This window comes from Jaculus jaculus, chromosome 14 (assembly GCF_020740685.1).
Source record: "Jaculus jaculus isolate mJacJac1 chromosome 14, mJacJac1.mat.Y.cur, whole genome shotgun sequence".
In the NCBI taxonomy this organism is placed as follows: domain Eukaryota; kingdom Metazoa; phylum Chordata; class Mammalia; order Rodentia; family Dipodidae; genus Jaculus; species Jaculus jaculus.
In genome coordinates, this window is record NC_059115.1 from 84,049,885 (window position 1) to 84,074,603 (window position 24,719).

General features: G+C 36.2%; 1 protein-coding gene across 4 annotated transcripts in view; it reads left to right on the forward strand.

The window, feature by feature from the left end:
- The window catches only part of Ap3b1 (adaptor related protein complex 3 subunit beta 1), a 242,170-nt gene that overhangs the window by 48,578 nt on the left and 168,873 nt on the right, over window positions 1–24,719 (forward strand). For all 4 annotated transcript variants that reach the window (XM_045133439.1, XM_004651665.3, XM_045133440.1 and 1 more), the window contains exons 4-7: window positions 1,123–1,218; window positions 1,814–1,974; window positions 4,536–4,602; window positions 14,871–15,053. In XM_045133439.1, coding sequence (XP_044989374.1) covers window positions 1,123–1,218; window positions 1,814–1,974; window positions 4,536–4,602; window positions 14,871–15,053 — 507 coding nt within the window. The remainder of the gene's footprint in view (window positions 1–1,122; window positions 1,219–1,813; window positions 1,975–4,535; window positions 4,603–14,870; window positions 15,054–24,719) is intronic.

Genomic DNA, 24,719 nt, shown 5'->3' on the forward strand with positions numbered 1-24,719 from the left:
CCTTGAACTTTTTTTTCTCTTTCTTTTCATGCTTTCTCCCCAGATCTGTATCTGGTCACATGGACTCCTGAACTACACGTGGCCCTTAAAGGCTTTTGGGCTGTATATGGTATACTTCTCTTCCCCCCACTTTATCTCCCCTTACTTCCTAGCCTTCTTCTTTCTGAACTCATAGCGATCCTCCTACCTCTGCCTCCTGAGTGTGGGATTAAAGATATGTGCCACCACACCTAGCTCTGGCTGTTTCCATTGTTTTTTGTTTTTTTTTTTTAACTTTGTTTTTATTTATTTATTTGAGGTGAGGGAGAGAGAGAGGGAGAGAATGGGTGTGCTAGGGCCTCCAGCCACTGCAAATGAACTCCAGATGCATGTGCCCCCTTGTGCATATGACTAATGTGGGTCCTGGGGAATCGAACTGAGGTCCTCTAGCTTTGCAGCAAATGCCTTAACTGCTAAGCCTTCTCTCTAGCCCCTGTTTTACAAAGCCAAAGGTTCCAGGTTCCATTCCCCAGGACCCAGGTAAGCCAGATGCACATGGGGCGCACACACTTGGAGTTCGATTGCAGTGGTTTGGAGGCCCTGTGTGCCTATTCTCTCTCTCTCTCAAATAAATAAAAATACAATATAAAAATTGTTATTATTGTCACACATTATTCTTACTGAGTGGCAAATCTTAACTACAGTTGTATTTGATTACTAAGAGTTGGAGCTCCAGCAGCTTTTGATAGATGAGGAATGTAAGCCTTCATGGAAAAGATAGTTAGGCCCAAGTTGTTCTTAATTTGTAGCTTTGATTTTTAAAGTCTTTTGTTCTTTAATATTATACCAAATTTCCTTAGAGATTTAAAACATTTCCAATGAGAGGAGGGAGATACGTTGGTAGGATGTTGCTGTTACGGAAAGGATTTTACAATTCTTATTTCACAAGCTGTTTTTTTTTTTTTTTTCTTTGCCATCATTATCACACAAAATAACATTTGTTGTACAATTTAAGGTGTGACCAAGCTCAGTTATTTAATTCAGGAAAACTGAGAATGGATCTTGGTTTATAAAATACTGTGTTTTAAATTTTTACCCTGGTAGATGTAAATGACATTTTTCTTTTTTCTTTTTTTCCAAAAGATCAAGAAGCTGGTGTATGTTTACCTGGTCCGATATGCTGAAGAGCAGCAGGATCTGGCCCTCTTGTCCATAAGCACCTTCCAGCGGGCTCTCAAGGTAAATGTTGAGTGATCAGGCAAATAGTTACACGGCTTCTGCATAGCCGAAGGTGTGTCATCTCAAGAAATGGGCCAGCAGTCCACGAAAGAGCCCAGTAGTGGCTTGAAAGAGCTAAAAGGCCTCTCATAGGGTCTATTCAGTACCGTTGGAAAACAATTCAGAATGGTGTCATATAAATTGTGGCTTCTTTAAGTTCAGTATAATTATCATTGTCACATATCAACTGTTCATTGATGTGCCAGCTTGTTGTTCAAAGTGTGACAGTGAGACACTTGAAGGTAAAATTATGATACAAAGCATTTTATTATGAAATATTAAAACCCAGTATGTTTCATAATAGTCAATTAGGCTTATAAGTACTACTTTCCTTTATTATTTTTATTATTATTATTCAGAGATACAAACATTTACTCCCTTTTCTTACCCATTTCTGTATGCTGTTGTTCATTTCAAATTAAGTAGCTGCCTTTTGCTATTGTTATGTTCATCATGCTGTATATATACCCATGAACTATATTTACCTATTACAGATGCCTTTGAAAATTGTAAACTTGTGATTTTGATAGATATTTTTGTTCATGCTCTGTTTCAGGACCCAAACCAACTAATCCGTGCAAGTGCTTTGAGGGTCCTTTCAAGTATCAGAGTGCCAATTATTGTACCCATCATGATGCTCGCTATCAAGGAAGCTTCTGCTGACTTGTCACCATATGTTAGGAAAAATGCAGCCCATGCAATACAGAAATTATATAGGTAGGTGTTTTGTTAATAAAGTCAAAGATCTATAATATTATGTGGAATCTTATAAACCAGAGAGGCTTTTGAAAATTAGCTCTTATGACTAGCATGTCCTCATACTAATTAAATTCATTGACTATGTTTTTCTCCTATGCATATTCTTGAAACATATTTTTGTTTTGGTTATAAAGACCCCATGAAGATTTTTATTTCAGAATTTATTAAGGCCTTTGTTAACTTTAGGTTTCATAACTTCAAGCAGAATTTGAATTCTCATTTGTCTAGTCTGGCTCATGTACAGAAAATTGAAACACTCCCCCCTCATTTATTACATAGTAGAATCTTAAGTGTATTCTCCTTACAACTCACTTATCTTTATTTTCCCTTCAATCTTTTTTTTGTTGCTACTACTCATTTCCTGAAGTATGTTTTCCAGAATTCCTACATTCTTCTTATATACTTTTTAAAAGTATAGTGATTTTTTTAAGACAAGGTTATATCATGTAGTGGTTTTAAAATATATTGCCATACTATATTGCATGATATTTTAGCAAATATCCTATAATATCTTGATCTTTATGGAAAACACGTTTTCTTTTTTTAAAATTTTTTGTTTATTTATTTATTTGAGAGTGACAGACAAAGAGAGGAAGAGGCAGAGAGAGAGAGAAAGAGAGAGAGGAAGGGAGGGAGGGAGAGGGAGAGGGAGAGGGAGAGAGAGAGAGAGAGAGAGAGAGAGAGGGAGAGAGGGAGGGAGGGAGAGAGAGAGAAAGAATGAGAATGAATGGGCACGCCAGGGCCTCCTGCCACTACAAATTTGAACTCCAGATGCATGCGCCTCCTTGTGCCTCTGGCTAGTGTGGGTCCTGGGGGATCGAGCCTCGAACCGGTGTCCTTAGCCTTCACAGGCAGGCGCTTAACTGCTAAGCCATCTCTCCAGCCCACATTTTCTTTTTAAAAATATTTTGTTTTTATTTATTTATTAGAGAGGGGAGGGAAGAAGGGAGAGAATGGTTGAGCCAGGGCTTCTAGCTACTGCAAATGAACTCCAGATGCCTGAATCATGATGAACATCTGGCTTTCATGAGTTCTGGGGAGTTGAACCTGCATTCTTAGGCTTTATAGGCAAGTACTTTAGCTGTTAAGCTATCTTTCCATTCCATAAAACATGTTTTCTAAATATGATTATGTACCACAGTTATTTCTTATTTTTTCTTACATTTATTCTGTAAGCTTTTTGGAGACCATGTGTATTTCTGGTGGTGTTGATCACTATTGTGTTATATGTGTTAGAGTTTAAAACTAGGAGAAGATAAGGGACTTACTAATGAATAACACCATACCTTTGAGGAAGAAATCAACCATATGCCAAATAATTAAAGCAGATCTGCAATTCATTAACATACTAGCAAAGGGCCATTAGCAGTGTCTTCCATAGGAAAAGAGCCATCATGTTAGGGAAACAACCACTGAGCTACATCCCTAATTTCTTTATGTCATAAACATTAGCAGAATCTGAAGATGTAAATAAAATGGAAAGGGACTTAATTGGAATTGAGCTGGAAGTACGAAAAAGTAAAATGTTTGAATACTCAAGGAATTATAATAGTCAATAAACTTACACAATGTTTATAAAAACTCAAACTAACTGTCAGAGAAAGTTTTATTATGTTATTCACTCATTATTTTTTTTCTCTTTATTAACTTGTGAAATAAGATCCAAGCTTACAGTAATATTTTAAAAATGCATCTCATTGTGGGACACCAGTTTATTGTCCAGTTCCAACTCATACATACCTCTCCCTACTTTCATCAAGCAGGCTGGTCGCTCAGGACTGCCTGTCTCCTATGTCAGATGTTTTCATCGCACTACTATCTCCTGATTGTTTTGACTTTAGATGGCAAGTTTTGTAATGCATGTCTCCACTAGCAAGCTAATGTAATACAAAATTATTATTTGGAAATGATGGTTGGAGTTTTATAATTATATACCCATGGTTAAAAACATTTGCTATCTTGTTACTTTTTTTCACATTAAATGAAAAAGGGGGCTGGAGGGATGATTTAGCAGTTAAGGCATTTGCCTGTAAAACCAAAGGACTGAGGTTCGATTCCCCAGGACCCACGTTAGCCAGATGCACAAGGAAGTGCATGCATCTGGAGTTCTTTTGCAGTGGCTAGAGGCCCTGGCACCCCCATATTTTCTCTCCCTCTTTCTCTGTCAAATAAATAAATAAATAAAATATTAAATGAAAACGGATTTTGTGATATTATATTTTGTGATATTATAGGTATTAGCAACTACTTTCTTGAAGTTTTCCAACTGCTTTTAGAAGTCAACTGGTTTATGAGATGCTTTAAAAGAATTAATATCTGGTTTAGTCAATATGAGCAACTTTAGAGAGAGATTAGGACACATTTTGAGAAAAACTTTCCCATTTGCATTAAATTTATTTTTATTTGGAAATGATTGTTGCTATTGTTCTCCTTTTCTAAAATCCCTCAGCATTCAGGAGTGATGAGGCCATGTAGAACTAGAATTACAGGAAAAAAAATGACTTTGTTTTATATTTTAGTCTGGATCCAGAGCAGAAGGAGATGTTGATTGAAGTAATTGAAAAACTTCTGAAAGATAAAAGCACGGTAAGTAATCTTTTTATTGTACTGAAGTAAAATTGCATTTTATTTACATAGTATTATTTACTGTTGTATATTTGATACATATTTGGTGATTTAATAATGCTACAAATATTAGTAGAGTGCATGTGTATATTTTATTTATTTTTAAATTTTTTTGTTAATTTTATTTATTTATTTGAGAGTAACCGACAGAGAGAGAAAGAGGGAGGGAGAGAGAGAGAGGGAGGGAGGGAGGGAGGAAGGGAGAATGGGCACGTCAGAGCCTCCAGCCATGGCTAATGTGGGTCTCGAACCAGGGTCCTTAGGCTTCACAGGCAAGCACTTAACCACTAAGCCATCTCTCCAGCCTGTGCATGTGTATATTTTAAATATTTAAAGACCAAAACCTTCCATGTCATGAGCAGGATGCCATTTAGACTTCAGCTTGGTGCATGATTTCTTATCTGAGTCTGATGAAGGGCAAGTTGGGGAGGGGAAATCTTGAATCTATGGTTAAATTGTTGACTCATAATTGAAGTTTCTGATTTTTTCTTTTCGGGTTAGGGTCTAACTCTAGCCCAGGCTGACCTGGAATTCACTATGTAGTCTCAGGGTAGCCTTGAACTTACAGCAATCCTCCTACTTCTGCCTTCCCAGTGTTGGGATTAAAGGCATGTGTCATCATGCCTGGCAACTTCTAAATCTAATCAGTTGGCTTGTTATGATTTTTATTTTTATTTATTTGTGCGTACATGCACAAGAGAAAGAGAGAGAGGGGGAGAAAAGAGAGAAAATGGGTGCATCAGGGCTCTAGCCACTACAAACAAACTCCAGATGCATGTATCACCCTGTGCATCTGGCTTATGTGGGTTTTGGGGAATCAAATCTGGGTTCTTAGCCTTTGCAGACAAGTTCCTTAACTGCTAAGCCATCTCTCTGGCCCTTTCTTATGATTTTTTTTTTTTTTTTAAATGAGAGAGGGAATTAGTGAAACAGGGTCTTAGCTGCTGTAATTGAAGTCCACATGCATGTTGCCACCTCGTGCACATGTGTGACCTTATGTACATGAGTCACCTTATGCATCTGGTTTATGTGGGTTCTGGGGAGTTGAACTTGGGTCCTTAAGCTTTGCAGGCAAGCACCTTAACTGCTAAGCCATTTTCGAGCCCTGTTACAATTTTTAAATGTTGATTTAAAATGAAGTATTAAAGAGTTATTGAAAAACAGAAGGGTTTGGTTTAGCATTACAAATGTGTGTATATTTTTCTTTGTTGTTATCTAATTGGTTAGATTTTTTATTTTTATTTTTTGAGGTAGGGTCTTACCCTAGTTCAGGCTGGCCTAGAATTCAGAATGTAGTCCCAGGGTGGCCTCCAACTCACAGTGATCCTACCTTTGCCTCCTGAATGCTGGTATTAAAGGTGTACACCACCATGCCCAGCTAATGATTTGTTAATTTTTTTGAAGATGATCTCAATAGTGAGTCTAGGCTGGTCTGGAACTTGCTATGTAGCCCAGGTTGACCTTGAACTCATGGAAATCTTGCCTCAGCCTCTTTAGTGCTGGGATTGTAGACATGTGTCACTTCTGCAAATTTTTATTCACATTCAAACATTTCTTTAAAAAAATCTATTTTTTCCATAATTGTACAGCTATGGAATTGTCACAGCTGGTTTTGTGTTTGTTTTTTAAAACAGTATTTTTTAAATTTATTTATGGGTGGGGGAGAGGAAGGCAGACATGTAGAGAGAATGGACGTGCCAGGGCCTCAGGCCACTGTACACTTAACTCCAGGTGCACGTAGCACCTTATACATCTAGCTTGTGTGGGTAACGAGCAATCAAATCTGTGTCCTTAGGTTTCACAGACAAGCACCTTAACCACTAAGCCATCTCTCTAGCCCCTGTTTTATAACTTATGAGGGGAGCAGAGGAGAATGAACACATATGCCAGTGCCTCTTGCCTCTCCAAGCAAACTCCAGACACATGCACCACTTTGTACATCTGGTTTTTTGTGGTTACTAGGGAATTGAACCCATGCCGATGAGCTTTGTAAGCAGGCACCTTTAATCACTAAGCCAACTCCCCAGCCTGTTTTATTGACTGCCAAAACTTACTGATTAAAATGAGCGATCTTTTGAAAATGTCAGCATCTGTTCTATCCTTTCTTCCATCCTCATTTTGTGTGTGTGTGTGTCTCATGACATGGTAGAAAGATGTAGGAATAGAGGTAAATTATGGGGTATATGAACAGACCACTGAAGAAGGTATTGGTCTGCTGGCATCTTAGCCAAAGCTACTCTACCCATTTTTTATGACTGAAACTACTGAGGAAAAAGATTATATATCTTTTCAGGGAGCATAGAATAATGTTGTCTAGTAGCTTCATTCTATTTTATGGCTTAGTATATGTTCTGTCCTGGAGAATGTGCAGTCTTCAATTGAATAGAATGGATTTTCTGGCTTGTTGGGTGGAGTGGTCTGTAAAGGTTTGTTAGGTCTGATTGCTTTATAGTGTTTACATTGTTTATTGGTTGTTGTCATGCCTGCTGCTTCCGTCCATTGCTAAAAGCAGGATAGCGGAATATCTCTAGTTCTGTCATTATTCACACGCTTAAGAGCTTTGATGCTGTGCATATGTTTGTAATTGGTTATATTTCTTTTCTCATTATAAAATATCTGGCTTTATCTGTCGTGACACTGTTTTAAAATCTCTTTGTGTGTGTGATGGTCCAGCATTCTAGCTTTCTTATGGTTGCTGTTTTTAATGTGCTTTTTTTTTCTAACTGCTCGTATTTGGTCAGCACTTTTTAACCTGTTTGCCTTCTATAGAAAGCATATCGGTGCCTTGACTTTTATTCCAGGTTAATAGTCTGTACCTTTTGATTGGATTGACTGATTCATTCACAGTTAATGTAAATAGTTGGGATTTTAGCAAATTTCCCTGTTTTTCTGTATTGTGTTTTTCTCAGTCCTCCTTTACTGCTTGTTTGCATTATGAATATGTTTTAGTACATTTAAAATTCTTTAGTAATTTCTACAACTTTGAAAATCTGTTATACATGGGCATTACTGGGTTTAAATCCTAGTGTATCTAGCAAACTTCTTTTAGGGTTGTGTCTATGAGAAATTTTCCATATATTTCTTCTCTGCATAACTGACATAATTTAAAAGGTAATCCAATATAGATTTGCACACAAAGTGAATTATCCTTTTTGTCTCCTGTATCACAGGCCTGTTATCTGCTTCTGTGGTCCAGATATCAAGTCTATATTCTTGATACTTGGTTGCTTTATTTATTTAATTAATTATTTGCAAACAGAGAAAGATAGAAGAGAGACAGAATGGACACACTAGGGCCTCCAGCCACTGCAAATGAACTCCAGATTCATATGCCTATTTGCACATCTGGCTTTATGTGTGTACTGGGAACTTAAACCTGGGTTATTAGGCATTGCAGGGCTGAGCCATCTTTCCAGCCCTTATTTAATTTTAATAATTTAAAAATATTCAGTTTCTTTTATATGTGAGATATTTGCTAAATACTTTGGAGAATAGCATGATTTTTAAGAAGCAGATCATTTATTTTAAATGTGGTTTATCATCTTTCCTGCTCCATTACAGAATAAGGAAATTAGGTGGATGGGTTGGGAGTATGTGCGTGTCTTCCAAATAGTACGCCTACCTACCCCTCTTTAGTTCTTTGAAACAGTGTCTCTCTATATAACCTTGGCTGGTCTCAGACTGGCTATGTTGACCAGGCTGTCCTCAAACTTGGTGATTGTCCTGACTTTGCCTCTGGGATTACAGACATGGCTCATCACACATGGCTAGGATGCATCTTATCACAGGTACAAACTCTAGTCTTTGGAATTAGAATTGAATTTGTGTCAGTAGTTATGCAATAAGCCTTTATAAACTTTTGTTTGTAAATTTGTAGGGTTTATAATTTCTAATTCATGAAATTGTTTGGGTTGAAACAGCTATTGTGTATATATAATCCTTATCTGATACCATGTTATAAAATGTTAAAAATTCTTCAACTAAAAGAGGAGTCAAAGGGAATTTTACAGGAAACAATTGTAAGAAAATTTAGAATGTCTACTTTTGTTTGCTGACCAGTTATTTCCAAAGTACAGTAAGGAAAACCAAAAAGTATTGAACAGTTATTTTTAGTAGGTGCTCAATATTTGTTGATTATTGGATTATTTATTATGGTCCTAGTGATAGTAATTGGTATCATTATAATTATTATTATTTTCTTCTTCTGAAGGTAGAATCTCACTGTAGTTCAGGCTGCCTTGGAATGCACTATGTAGTATCAGACTGGTCCTCAAAGCACAGTGATCCTTCTACCTCTGTCTCTTGAGTGCTGGGATTAAAGGTGTGCACCACCATGCCCAACCTTGGTAGTATTTTTTTATTTTATTTTATTTTTAAAATTTTTATTAGCATTTTCCATGATTATAAAAAAAGTCCCATGGTAATTCCCTTCCTCCCCCCCACACTTTCCCCTTTGAAATTCCATTCTCCATCATATTACCTCCCCATCACAATCATTGTACTTACATATATACAATATCAACCTATTAAGTACCCTCCTCCCTTCCTTTCTCTTCCTTTATGTCTCCTTTTTAGCTTACTTGGTAGTATTTTTAATAATTTTTTTTCCTTCATCAAATAGTATACTTAGTGTTCATAGACAGACTTTTGCCCAACTATTAAAAGCCACTCATTTCTCCTAAAGTGTTATATAGTATGTTTACTTTTAAACAATTAAAGACATAGACGTATTTTCTTTCTGTAAAAAAAGTGCTAGGACACCCAACTTGATCACAGCACGCAGGTCCTTCTAGGCTCTTCCCTTGCCATCTTTACAGTACCCCTCCCATAGTCAGAAACTTGCTTCCTTTGTGCTCAGTTCCTGAACACAGTCCAGATTGCCTCAGTACAGCTTGGAGCACTGGTAGGGCTGCCTTGGTGCTGTTTTATCTTTAATCTTCCTTCTTCAATGCTGTACTAAGTCAAAGTTGATTTGTCATCACATCCTTGACTTATTATGTTAGCATTTTTAAAATGCTATTTATTTTCTGCTTGATATTTTTACATCCTGCTTCCTTGGAACGTTATTTTACTGTGTGAGTTACTTTTCTCACTCATTCTTTTAGTGTTTTCCTGTAAAATGAATTGTATGTGCAAAGAGAGACAGTTTTAATTTTCATTTTGTTTTCTAAGAGTTTTAATTTCTCTGGTGTATTTTTACTAAGGTCATCAATGTAGTACTTAATTGTGGGCATAGTGGCCCTCCTTGCTTTGTTTTAATCTAAAGGAAGTGCCTGAACTATGTCCACATTATGTAAGATGCTGTTCCCGAGTGTTTTTTCTTAATTTTGAAATATGATAGTTGTGTGAGGTGTGTCAGGATTAGGTGATGTGAGTCAGTTTTTCTTGGTGCCCAGGACACATTTTCACAATGAAGACTCAAGAGGCTGGGTGATGGCTCAGTGGGTAAGAGTACGTGCTGCACACAATGAGGACCTGGGTTTGATTCCCAGCACCACCTAAAACAATCTGAGTGTGGCCACATATGCCTGTAACCTCTGTGCTGAAATGCAGCAACAGGAAGATCTCTAGAGCTTGCTGGTCTACCAGTCTAACCAGAAAATGGAATAAACTCCAGGGTCAGTAAGAAACCCTATCTCACAGAAATAAGGCAGAGAGAACAATAGAGTGAACCTGACATCCCTTCTCTAGCCTCCATGCACGTGCGCATGGGATGCTGTAGCAAATGCATGCCAGGCGAATGTGCTACTTCGTGTATCTGGATTTATGTGTGTGCTGTGGTATTGAACCTGGGCCATCAGGGTTTGTAAGCAAGTGCCTTCAACTGCCAAGTGATCTCCCATCCCTTGGTTTGTTTTTTAAAGATTTAGATCGAAAAACTTGAATTCAGCATTATCTAGGTACTACTAACTTGTCTACCTAGTATTTAATTAATTATGCCTTTAGAGTATTTTCTGATTGTTTTTCCCTTTTTGTGGTTATGATCCACCATGGAAAGTTAAAAGATATATTCTGATATCTACCCAGATTTTTACTACCTTTTTTAGTGTTTTCTTTTGGTCATATATAAATATATTTCATTATAGGAAGACAGGTACATTCTCCATATTTATTTTTACATATTCAAGTTTTGTTCGAGGGAGGCTGGCTTAGATCTCACTGTACAGCTGAGCATAACCTAGAAGTTGTGATTGTTTGCCTGCACAGGTGATGAGGTGCTGGGAATCAAGCTCTGGACCTGTGCATGGTGGGCAAGAATTCTTATCAGCTGAGCTGCATCCCCAACCCTGATACATATAATGTCAGCAGTGCCATTTACAGTTATTAAATAATTATGTTCCTTTTATTTTATTTTGCAATTTTAATTAAATGAACCTTGTCTAATTTATTCCCATGTTTTGAAAAAGAGTTTAATCATGGTCCCATGAAGCTTCCTATTGTCACTACAATGACAATGCTTATGTCACAGCTGATAAGTATATATTTAAAAGGTTAATAGCCTAAAACTTGATTTATTCTCTGTTGAATCTGATATACCTTCTCTTACTTTCCTTAGCCTGAGGAACGTTTTCTTACTATTGAGAACACAACAGTCTTTTAATATACAATAAAAATATTACTAAGAAAAGACCAGTGTTTGTCATGTAAATAGTTCTTTTAGACTTAAATCACTTTGGGTCTAGACATACAGTTCTGGTAACACAACTGGAAGAATGTGTTAGTGTCATGTAGGTAACTATTGTCTGAAGGTGTCATTATGTTTATAAAGACTTAGAAGCCTTACAACTGTAGCCAGTGAAATTAAAAGGGAACATTTTCTGTATATTTGTCATCTCTAAACAATTCTAATATTTGTTTCTATCATTTTTATTGTATACTCCTAGATTCATATTACATTTAGCTACCTTCTCTATTTAGCATAGTCTAAGTACCTTTCTAATTTTAAGTGTTTATTTATAGATGTATTTTTAAAATGTATGGCACTATTTTTCTTCAAAATATAGACGTTCCTAATTGGTCTTATAACTGGATTTTCTTTTTGTTAGAATGCTTCAAAGATAGGGCAGTATTTATTTCCTCCTTTTTTTTTTTTTTAGGTGGATTTCAAAGATATCCTAGTCTTTTCAGCTTAATTTCAAAAAATCTCTGCAGCATTTAAACTTCTTATAGGAAATAGGATTGTTTAGAGTGACAAATTATCCTAATGCCCCTAGAAAAACTGTGTTGTTTTTATATTTTTGCTGATGGAAAGGTTTCTATCTTTATCTTTAATTTTAGCTACAAAATGATATCTAATGAGTAACTTGGTAGTCATACCTAAATTGTAGGGGTAAGATACCATTTTATAAGTTATTGATTTAATGTTGGTAAAAGCCTCACTGTTAGGGGGAAAAAAATCCCACCCTTGAGTTTGTACAGATGTTTTATTGTGATAGATCTATTATCCAGCTATTAGAAGATAAATGACTGATCTTTCTTATTTTCCATGCCTCAAGAAAATTGAAATAAGAAGGTTCGGAATATCATTTGGGCTGTATGATTAGGGCAGGTTGGATGGCCATTAATTTAAGGGAAGGAAATCTTGGCAGCATTGGCCAACTTACACATATTATCAATCAAACCTGGATGCACTTGTTGTGATGACCCAGCACTCTCAGGTCTTCCCAGCATTAATTAGAATTCATGACAAAATAGATGCAAGGAAACGTTTTGTACCCTTCATAATTTTATAGAAAATTTATTGTTATTAGAGGAACCATTTGCTTAGTGTGATTTTTTTCATTACCAGCTTGTCAACTAGCATAGATAATCTTGAGAAAATATGAACTCCATAGATGGGGCGTCACTTTTGTTGATGGTTCATGTAGTTTACCTTGGAGCACGGCTAATGGCTGAAGTTCATAGCAACAGCACAGAAAAGCATGGCAACCAAGGAGAGATAAATGAACCATGTTTATTGCTTTAATATAAAAAATACATAAATGGAAAACTGCATTTGAATTTGATGAGCTCATTGCCAGTTTTGTTGGAGTGATTTATTTTTCCCCTTATAGGAAAAGCTACTATTGACACAGTGAGATGGAAATTAACTGTCTGCTTTTTAGAAACCAATATTTTTTGGTTTTAAAATCTGAGTAGATCCCTTAATTATAATTCTAAATGTTTTAAAGAATATTGAACATTTAATAAACCAAAATGTCAATTCTTCTGCTAGTATTTACCTTAGGGTCAGATTGTTTATAAAACAGAAGAAACAATACAGTGAAGTATCTAAAATGGTCAGTTTTTGTGAAGGTTCTCTCTAAATTCTCTTTTTAAGTTTCTTTAAGCCTTATTTGTACTTAAGTATATTTTTTCTTTTTATGGCACTTGTAAATGTTAGAGAATGCGCTAGTGCTTTACAGTTCTGATTTAATAAATTTAATATTATGTACTAGCTGATTTTCCATTTAGTTGTTTGGTATATGAACATTTAGAAGAAAATTTCGTTTTAAACATGCTTAATTTTATATAGCATTAAAAATTAAACTATTGAGTTCAATTTCATGTTATTTTATTCTAGGTGTTACTTGGTTTGTGTACTTAAACATTTTTTAATAATGGTTATAAATAATAATTACTGATTTATATATAAAAGTATATAGATGTTCATATCTCACACACAGTAGCTTATTCTGTAGTTTGATGTCATAAACTTGGTTATTTTAAGAGATTTTAAATTGCATTAACTTTAAACTAATAGAATTATGGTAACAAGTTACTGTGAATATCTTTTCTGAAGAGTAATTTATTCAGAAGACATGAAAATGTGAAGTTGAAAACATGCACTTAACTTCCTTTCTATATCAGTAGCAAATAGAAAATTATACATATAATACATTTTTATTTAGTTCACACAGATAATCAATTCTTTGCTTTTTCGAATGAGGTGCATACATGCTGGGATCAGCAGGCACCAGTACATGGTTAGGGTTGGAGTCAATAAATGCGGCTTCACGTTTATACTGATTGGTAATTCATAAAATCCCCCCAGGACTTGAAACTTGTTTAGCATAATAGCAAGTCTATATTCTGAGTTGTTTTCTTTGAATTGTATTGTTGGTTGCATATTAATAAACTAAATGTCAGCCAAGTAGAGGGACAAACACTCAAAATCTGAATATCATTTCATCTAATATTTTTCAAAAGGTACCTTTCAGTAAGTTACATTTCTATTTAATTGCTTATTTTCAGTCATTGGGGAAATTTTAGACACTAAAATGAAAATCCCTAGTGTTCCGAAAGAGTATGATATTAATTTGTTTTTTCAAAACCATGTTTTATTGTTGGCTAACATGTATCAGTGGTACATATATAGAGGAATTTGTGTTTTAAATATTCTGCCTACCTTGGATCCTTATACTGTAGGAATCTAGTTTTTTAAGAACATGACAATTCAAAAGCCAACCTTTATGAGCCATTAATCATAATAAGGGGAAAGCTGCCCCTTTTGCTAATACATTATTCCAATTTATATACAGTTATAAAAGTAAAATGGAGATACTAAAATTTCAGTGAGTTTGTTTTCTTTGAAAATAAGTTATATTGGTAAATACAGATGGATTTATATGTGAGATTTCAACTTGTTTTTAAGCTAAAAATATGAGTTCTTTGTACACTTTTTTGATTTTTTTAAATAAAAAGATTGTACTTTTATAACCTCTATCCCCCACCCCAGTTCTACTGAGGGTCTTCTTTGGTGAGGTCATTGGTATTCATTTGGGACCAAGCACCTTTGTATACTTTTTAACATAAGTTCATTTTGGAATTGTTATTTTCATTTTAAACTGACATAGTGTGATTCTTGTTATTTTCTTGATTCCTTCTCTGAATATTGTTAAAAACTATGAATTGAGTCTTTAAATTAAAATTTAATTCAGCTTTTAAAATGAAAAATAATTATTAATATCTAATCTATATATAAGTGAATATTAGCATTAAACCTGATGGGAATATCTGAATTCATCTCTTCAGAAAATGATTAGGTTTTGAAAATAATTACAAGTATTAAAAGTATCAAGGAAGTGGTACTATAAAATTTGTTAATAAAATGTGAATATTCATTTTAATTGGTTGTCTATATACATTCACTGTTGATTGTCATAACACTGATTATAGTACTTTTATATGTGAGTAAGAGCCTTGATGGATGGAAAGTGCTTTTTAATGAGATACTATTTCCTTTCTAGCTAGTAGCTGGCAGTGTTGTGATGGCTTTTGAAGAAGTGTGCCCAGATAGGATAGACCTGATTCACAAGAATTACCGCAAGCTTTGCAACTTACTTGTTGATGTAGAAGAGTGGGGACAGGTGGTCATCATCCACATGCTAACTCGATATGCGCGGACACAGTTTGTCAGTCCATGGAGAGAGGTAAGTGCTGAACAACCTCTTGCTTGTGAAGTATTCTAACAGAGTAGATAAGGTTTTAAAATATGCAGGCAAAGGGCAGTGAAATAAAGAAATTTACATTTTTAACCATAAGTCATTTTGCTTGTGTTCTTTTTCAAAAACAGGCAATTAGTATAAAAATACAAGAATAATTACTCATTGTTTTGGTACTGAATGATACACATTTAATGATGTACCTTCATATGATACTTGGCACGAGGCCCTTGTTAGGAGTGAGACAACATGGTACAGTATTTACAGTGGCAACACCAAGCCCTAGATTGTTTTTTTTTGTTGTTGCTGGTGATTTTTACACTTTTGAGCTCAATCTGTCTCAGGTACCAATTTGTGAAAGCAAGTAATGCAAGTCAATAGCGTGTATTTACACTTAGGATAGTTTCTTGATTTTATAGATAACTATTATTTAACTTTATAACTACTTCCTTTGATTTTACTTAAAATGGTAGCATTTTATTATGACTAATAATTAAATATGCTTTATTTTCATAGGCCGATTAACATTAGAAGCATACCTTATTTTTTAACTTACATGAAAATTTAGAACATTTTTATTTAATTACTAGTTTGTAATAGAGCGCTTTCTCTCTCTCTCTCTCTCTCTCTATATATATATATATATATATATATACATGAATCAAATATAAATTTTAAAATTTTATGAAAAAATCCTTAATTATTGTAAGAATAATACATTCATATTTTGATGTCTTCTTATTTCTAAATGCAATATTACAGATTAAAAGTAAGCTGTGAGCTGGTTGTGGTGGCTCATGCCTGTTATTTTAGCACTTGAGATAGGTTGAGGCTGAAGAACTGCTGATAGCCAGGCCAGCCTGGGCTGCATAAAACAGAAGCAAAATGCAACACTGCAAAACAAAACAAAACAAAACAAAACAAAATCAGATTAAAAAAACCCCAAAGGATGTTAAAGTGACTTATATTCAAATTTAGCATAGGCCTTCAGTACTTAGAACTTGTTGCTTTTATTAGTTAGAAACAATGTTAAAGTGAAAAAAATGAGAACAAAATTTCATAAAGTGGAAAAATCCTCACAATGCATATTTTAGATAATAAGCTTACAAGTAACTGGAACATGTTTTATGTTTTTCCACATTGATTTACTGGTTAGCATTAATAGTTTTAATTTTTTTATATGTCTTTTTTCTAGAACCTTGTAATATTGGCTACATCATATTTTTTTGGGGGGGGGGTTAGGTATTGAACCTATATGCTAAGGATGAACTCTACTATTGAACATCCCCACCACCCCCTTTGGCTTTGTTTTTTTTAAAATAATTTATTTTTGTTTATTGAGAGAAAGATGAGAGAGAGAGAGAGAGAGAGAGAGAGAGAGAGAGAGAGAATGAGAGAATGGGCACATAAGGGCCTCCAGACTGCAGACACTGCAAACGAAATCCAAATGCATGTGCCATGTGTGCATATGGCTTACATGGGTAATGGAGGATCGAACCTAGGTCTTTAGGCTTTGCAGGCAAGTGCCTTAGCTGCTAAGCCATCTCCCCAGCCCGATTTTTTTTATTAATTTTTTTTTTATAGATAGAGGAGGCTTAGAAACAATTTTTTTTTTCAAGGTAGGGTCTCACTGTGGTCCAGGCTGACCTGAAATTCACTATGTAGTCTCAGGGTGGCTGCGCACTCATGGAGATCCTCCTACCTCTGCCTCCCAAGTGCTGGGATTAAAGGCGTGCACCACCTCATCTGACAAAAGAGAGAATTGGCACATCAGAGCCTCAGCCACTGCAGTTGAACTCCAAATGCCTAATGGGCACGTGCGACCTTGTGCTTGCCTCACCTTTGTGTGTCTGGCTTACTTGAGATCTGGTCATGGGTCCTCAGGCTTCTCAAGCAAGTGCCTTAACTGCTAAGCAATCTCTCCAGCTCTGATTTTGGTTTTTGGGATAACATATCCCTGGCTAGTCCCTCAACTTTAGTATTAGCAAAGTGGTTGCATCTTTCTATTTTACAATTGAAATATTTTTCTTGTCATATATAGCTGTTATTTTTATTATTATTTATTCTTAACCAAAGTGCAGTTTTGTTGGATTAAGGAATTATGTCCATGATGATGACATCTTGGATAATAACTTACTAAGAAATGTTGTTTTGCTAGCATCTTGTTTGATATCAACCAGTTCAACCCAAAGATGTTAATGAGATCCCTCCACCCCGTGTGGAAGGATATGGTTCATTTGGCTTCTTTTACTTTCCTGATATTGTCAAGTCATTTGAGCAGATTTATGCAAATGATCCTTTGCCTTGTTGCTTATAAAAACTAGACTCAAATATTCTTTTACCTTATTAAAGTATGTAGCAAATATTAAAATGTTTTTTGTAGTTTATTTTTTAGCAGGCTTTGAGTTTTATTTCATCTTATTTTAGATAAAATTAAGGTATGTACAAATGCAAGAGTTAAACTTTTATACAATGCTGTCCATTGTTTTGACAAATAGTCGGGAAAACTGGCACTATATTCATTTTTTCCCTGTGTATTTTTGCTTGTTAATTTCATGATCATTACTTTTCCCCCCACATATTTTATTTTTTTGTTTATTTGACAGAGAAATGGGTGGGGAGTGAGTATGGGTACGCCTTGCTGGCCTGCAGCCACTGCAGATGAACTCCAGACGCATCCACCCCCTTGTGTATCTGACTAACATGGGACCTGGAGAATTGAACTTGAGTCCTTTGGCATTGCAGGCAGATGCCTTAACCACTAAGCCATCCCTCCAGCCCCAATCATTACTTTTCACTAAATAAGGAAGAAGTCTGGTCATTATTCTAGTTTCTGGAATTGGGCTAAGTTACTTGGTATCATCATAGATTGCTATCTTACTGTGGCCTTGTGCTTATCAGACTCATAGTGGTTTTCAGATGTGTGTGTTGGCTCTCAGGATGCCTCAGCATCACCATGGTGGGGGAGGTTTAGACAAAGGGCCTGGGAACTTTGCCTCTTTAATGCAGCTTTGCATATGGCTCCTCGGAGAAAAATGTTTTATCTTAAAGGGGGAAAAAAAAGGAAACCATTTAAATGGAAGATTTGTACATTTTCACTAATTCTAATCATATTCTTTTTTTAAATTATAAAAGTATTTTAAATATATCATAAAATAAAAAAATAAGTTTATTTCTTATAACCCCTTGGTTGACCTTTGAGAAGCAATTATTGGTAACCATTTAATTTCAGTTATGCTGGTAGTTAAAATTTTACTTTGAGTAAAACATTTCATTTTTTAATTAATGTAAATTACTCTTTAATTGTTTAAGTTCTATTTGAGAGTCTTGTTTAGCCCAGCATACACAAGATAATAGGATTGTGTCTATATGTTTCTTATTTGTTCTGTTTAGTACTATTGTGGAATGTTTAGAAGAATAAGTCCCTACAGCAGTCTTAGGATTAGGGACCGTAAAGATGCTAAGATTTTTGTATAAATACACTTTATAAAGTTAACATCCAGATGGATGATCAACCTTTGGTTCATGCCTGTGTCTCTGTTTAACCTGCCTCTTCATGTTTGTTTGCTTATTTATCTACTATCATCTATCTATCTATCTATCTATCTATCTATCTATCTATCTATCAATCATCTACCTATCAATCAATCAATCAATCAATCATCTATCTATCTGGTTTATCTTCCTTCCATGTATCTCTCCATCCATCCATCCGAGTGTGCCAGGGCCTTTTGCCATTGCAGATGAACTAGATATGGCCATGACTTTGTACATCTGGCTTTACATGGATCCTGGGGAATTGAACCTGGCCAGTAGACTTTGAAAGCAAGTGATTTTAACTCCTGAGTCATATCTCCATCCCCACTTCTCTGTTTTAATTCTCATTTTTTGTTGCAGTATTTTGGAGTCAGTAGCCCAGATATTTGTGCTTCTAGAGGCTTTCTGGCTTTGATTTCATGGTGCTTCCAGCTGTTTAGGACTGTATATGATTGACAAAGCTCACTTAATGACTCCTAAAGCAAAGTTTGACTTTAGGTGGAAAAAACCAAGATGTGGTCAGCCTTTGTATCTGCTTTCCATTTCAGAAAAGATGAAAATATGGAGGCATACTGTTGCAGTTAGGTTTGCATTGCTGGTAGAAATCACCCAACCAAAAGCAGCTTGTAAGAAAAAGAGGTTTATTTTGGCGGACAGGCTCGAAGGGAAGCTCCAAGATGGCAGGGGAAAACGGTGGCATGAGCAGGTGGATATCACCCTCTGGCCAACATAAGGTAGACAATAGCAACAGGAGACTGTGCCGAATACTGGCAATGGGAAACTGACTTTAACACCCATAAGCCTGCACCTAACAATACACTCTCCTCCCTTCAGGAGGTGTTTAATTCCCTAATCTCCATCAGCTGGGAACCTAGCACTCAGAACACTTCAGTTTATGGGGGACACCTGAATCAAACCACCACACATACAGATATAATCATTGCATCTGAGATAATATTGCTTATAAAGGATTGAACCAGGAGTTAGGGCACTTGCCTACAAAGCCTAACAACCAACGTTCGAATCTCCAGTACCCAGGTAAAGCTAGATGCACGCATCTGGAGTTCATTTGCTGTAGCTGGAAGCTCTGGTGTGCCCATTTTTTCTCTCTTCTCTTTCTGCTTGCAAATAAAAACATTTTTAAAAAAGATAGAGCCAGAAAGTTACCTGATACCCCCAGTCTATTATACTTTCCTTTATATTTTGTTAATCACAGGACTTTTAATACATTTTCATGTTTTTGCTTACTGTGTTTCTGTCAAAACTAACCTTAGAGCCCCCAACCCACAGTGTTTAGATATTGTAATTAGCTATTATCTATAATTAAATTTGCTTTCCAAAGTGAAAAATTTTGCTTCTCTTTGAATCTTTAAGAACACTTATGTTAATATGCTTGAAGGGTAGCAGAATTGTTTTCTTTTCTTGAAGAATTGAAAATTAGTAGAAATACTTTTTGAGATGAGCTGATGTACTTGCTTTTGTCAATAAATTCTCAAATGAACACATCATACACAAACAAGCTTCTTCAGAAACAGGAGAGATTTTTAATTTAGTTTATTTGCATCATTATAGATCAGTATTTAGGCTGTTTATATGTAAATGTATGATTTGAGGAACAATTAAGTGTTGACAAAGTAGATTGCAGTCATATCAATTGCGGTGCATTTTCCATAATTTTTCTAACTGACATCTCTGATGATAAATAGTGGATGCCAAGTCAAAGCCGATTATACAGTGCACTAGGAATTCATGTGGCTGTCAGAGGGAAGACCATCTGACTTTAAATTTACATATTAATGAGAAGATTTGTTAAGAGGGTGCTTGACTATAGAAAATAACAGTGTATTTATAGGGCAGGACATTTTATAAATAAAGCTGATGCAGGAAAATGGAAATTAAACCTTTTAGGTTAATAAATTCAAGAGACTGCTAAAATGCATATTTGCATTTTTATTTTCTTACATTTACCTTACTCTTTACAGTCCATGTCAGTTTTTTTTTTAATTCTAGGTCAAGTTTGTATAATTTTCAAGGATAGAAAAATTACTTAAGCATTTTCTTTGTCATTTAAATCCATTATAGGAGAATATGCAAATCTCAACACTAAAGTTGCTTTTGAAATGTATTGACAATGGATTTTGAAAAGCAAATTTAAAACTGCAAATTTTAAGCATGATCTAAAACCAAACCAAAAACCCAGACCCTGCCTGGCACTGGTATATAAATTGACATGGCAATGCAGTTGATATTGAGACCAGACAGGAATATTTTTAATCTAGAATCAAACTGAACTTATAAAATGGAACTTTCTCTAGGAGCTGGAAGTTTTGTAAAATTAATCAAAATGTTTTACTGAAGTAATTTGGAACTTAAAAGTGAATATTCTCCACTATCTTTTAGAATATGAACCCAAGTGATATATTCTGATGGCATTATTCCTGCCACTTCAAACTTGGAGTGGTTGGTTTACTTTTGTCTTTTTCAGGATGTGTTATTCAATTTATAAAGCCTTATGTAGGTTTAAGAAAATTGTAAGTTTAGAATTTTGTTTAACGTGTTTTTAACAAGTTTGTCTTTTTAGAAGTAAATAAAAAGATAATAAAATAGGTCATCAAAATACAAAATAAGAAGTCTGGGGAATGGTTGTGTGGATAAAGTACTTGCCTTACAACATGAGGACTGGAGTTCAGATCCCCAGCACCCTCTTTAATGCTTTTAGGCATGGTGGCCCATCTGTAGTCCCAGTGGTTGGAAGGTAGAGACAGAATTCCAAGGATAAGCTAGCTATACTAACTGAATTGGCAAGCTCTGGGCTGGAGTGAAAGACTCTGCCTCAATCAAGAAAGGCACCTGTTGTAGACAGCTTTGCATTGCTGGTATGAATATACCACCAAACACAGTTTATGAAGGAAGGGATTTATTTGAGGCTTATAGATCTAGGGGAAGTTCTATCAATGGCAGAAGCAGCTAGCTCCCATTCATAAATCCAGAGAGACACCACGAAGCAGCCAGCACCAAAAGCAAGTAGCACCAGAGCTCAAACCTCCCTGCATACTTTTGGGCTGGGCCCCAGGATTCACCCCCATTGACACCTCCTATAGCTAGGCTGCTGGAAATCCAAGTCACAAGTTTAATTTTAACACCTGAGTCATTTGGGACATACATTCAAATTACAATAGCACCCAACATTAATGTCCAGCCTCTGAGCGCGCACGCGCGCGCGCAGACACACACACACACACACACACACACACACACACGCGCGCGCGCGCGCATGCACGCAAATACACATGCTTGCATTCTACACACATACATACAAATCATGCAAAATACACATATATAATTTTTATTTGCTAATTTTCTGCCATACTGCAAATGTGCTTTTGGAGAGTCTTTCATGAACTTCACATCCAGATCCTATTTTAATTCCAGAATATTTGGGTTTTAGTTTTTTTTTTTTACATTTAATTTTGTTAGTAAAACAAATTTTGTGCCTTACCAATAGACTATTATTAGGTTTTTACCAATCTGTAGAATTTTTAAAACCAACTACTGAGGAGTTATAATAAAATTCTTTATAAAAACAAAAGAAAACAAAATAAGTTTGAGCCTGTGTGGTGGCTCATGCCTGTTTTCCAGCACTTGAAAGGCCAAGGCAAGAGTTCAAGGACAAGCTCAGCTATATAATGAGGTTGAGGCCAGGCTGAGCTGAGATGCTGACCTCCACGGAAAAAAAAGAAAAAGAAAAAGAAAAAGACAAAGAAAGTTTTGTTTGGTCAGTAGACGACTATTGACAAGATTTGATGCACAGTTGAATGTGGTACTGTGGCCTGTGGTCTGTTACAGAAATGAGGACTGTTTCCCTTGGGTGGGAAGCCTTTAACTTAATAATTCTTTGCTCTTTTTTTTTGAAATATTTTTATTTATTTATTTGCAAAGAGAGAGAGAAAGAGCGCGCGTGCGTGCGAGCAAGCAATCGAGCTGGAAGAGAGATAGACAGAGAGAATATGCATGCCAGGACCTCCAGCCATTGCAAATAGACTCCAGATGCATGCACCACTCTGTACATTTGGTTTTTACATGGGTACTGGGGAATATGTTTGTTTATTTGCAAGCAGAGAGAAGAGACAGAGACAGAGAGAATGGGTTTGCCAGGGTGTCTAGCCACTGCCAACAAATTCAGATGCATGTACCATATTGCACATCCTGGCTTTATGTAGGTACTGGAAAATCAAACCTGGGTCATCAGGCTCCATAGGCAAATGCTTTAACTGCTAAGTCACCACTCCAGTCCCTCCCCTATCATTTTAAGACATTATATATTGATTAGCTATTATATAAATGGGGAATTCTTTCCCTTTCCCGCCTCCCAGCCCCTGCCATAGGGTTTTACTCTAGCCCAGGCTGACTTGAAATTTACTATGTGGTTTCAGAGTGGCTTTGAACTCACAGTGATTCTCCTACCTCTGCCTCTCGAGTGCTAGGATTAAAGAAAGGCATGCACCACCACATCTTTATCTTCAGTGCTTCTAGGTCTCCATCTATTGCTTTCCAGCTAAAATAGTTTCTTGTTAAAAACCATTCTTTTTAAAAAGTATATTTTAGTATTTGAGAGAGAGAAAGAGGTAAAGAGAAAGAGAGAATATGGGTGCAACAGGTCCGTCTACTTCTTCTGCAAGTGAACTCCAGATGCATGTGCCACTTTGTGCTTCTGGCTTTATGTGGGTACTAGGATATCAAACCCAGGCCCCTAGGCTTTGCAAGCAAGTACCTTTAACCTCTGAGCCATCTCCCCACTCCAGATTTCTCTCTCTTTTAGTAAACACACACACACACACATACACACACACACACACCCATTATTGACAGATTCTATACTTACAGAAAATAAACCATGATATTTCCCTCCTCTCCCCCACTTTCCCCTTCATAACTCTGCTCTCCATCATATTCCCTCCCTCTCTGCATTAGTCTCTCTTTTAATTTGATGCCATCATCTTTTTCTCCTATTAGGGTCTTGTGTAGGTATTGTTAGGCATTGCGAGGTCATGGATATCGGGGACAATTTCTATCCAGATGGACAGTTATATGTAAGGAGTGGTACCCTTTCTTTGGCTCTTACATTCTTTCCGCCATGTCTTCCGCAATGGACCCTGAGCCTTGGAGGGTGTGAGATGTTTCAGTGCTGGACACTCCTCCATCCCTTCTTCTCAGTACTGTGTTGCCTTTTGGGTTATCCAAGTGGTCATCACCATCTGAAAAGAGAAGCTTTTCTAACCAGAAGTGAGAGTAGCATTAACTTATGAATATGAACATTAAATGTAGTGCTTTCCGGGCATTTTGGTGAGAATAATATATACATTAATCCAAACAAGAGCAGCCTTTTTACCCCTAAGGCTCATGACTTCCGTGCCATAGGCTTTTGATTAGGTTTTCAGTATCAGACATGTATTTCCTCCCATAGAGTGGACCTTCAGTCCAATATGAGAGCAGTTGATTTCCCCCAGAGCAGACATGCCACTATTGCACTTGTTTGGTCGTTTGGCCTGTCTGGCCATACTTGAGGTTTCCAGTGTCCACTGTTTTTACCGTTGATGACTTCTGTCTCCCATAAATAAGGCTGCATGCAGTGTAGCTTTTTCCAGCTTTTAGTTGGCTGGGCTATAGGGAGAAGGTTTTCTGCTCAGCACCCACTTGATTTCTCAGTGATGTTACTGTTCAGCATGTGAAACCTTCTGCAATAGGATCTTACCATCTGTTTCTCAAGGGAAACCAAGGGCCTTGCCCAGCCCAGATTTCTTTTTTATGAAAGAATGTTTATTTTTAGGGCTGGAGAGATGGCTTAGTGGTTAAGTGCTTGCCTGTGAAGCTTAAGGACCCCTGGTTCGAGGCTCGATTCCCCAGGACCCACGTTAGACATGTACAAGGTGGCGCATATGTCTGGAGTTCGTTTGCAGTGGCTGGAAGCCCTGGCGCGCCCATTCTCTCTCTCTTTCTCTTGGCCTCTTTCTCTCTCTGCCCTTCACTCTCAAATAAATAAATGAAAAATAAACAAAAAAATCTCTTTAAAAAAAGAATGTTTATTTTTAAATTATTTATTGATTTTGTAATAAAAAG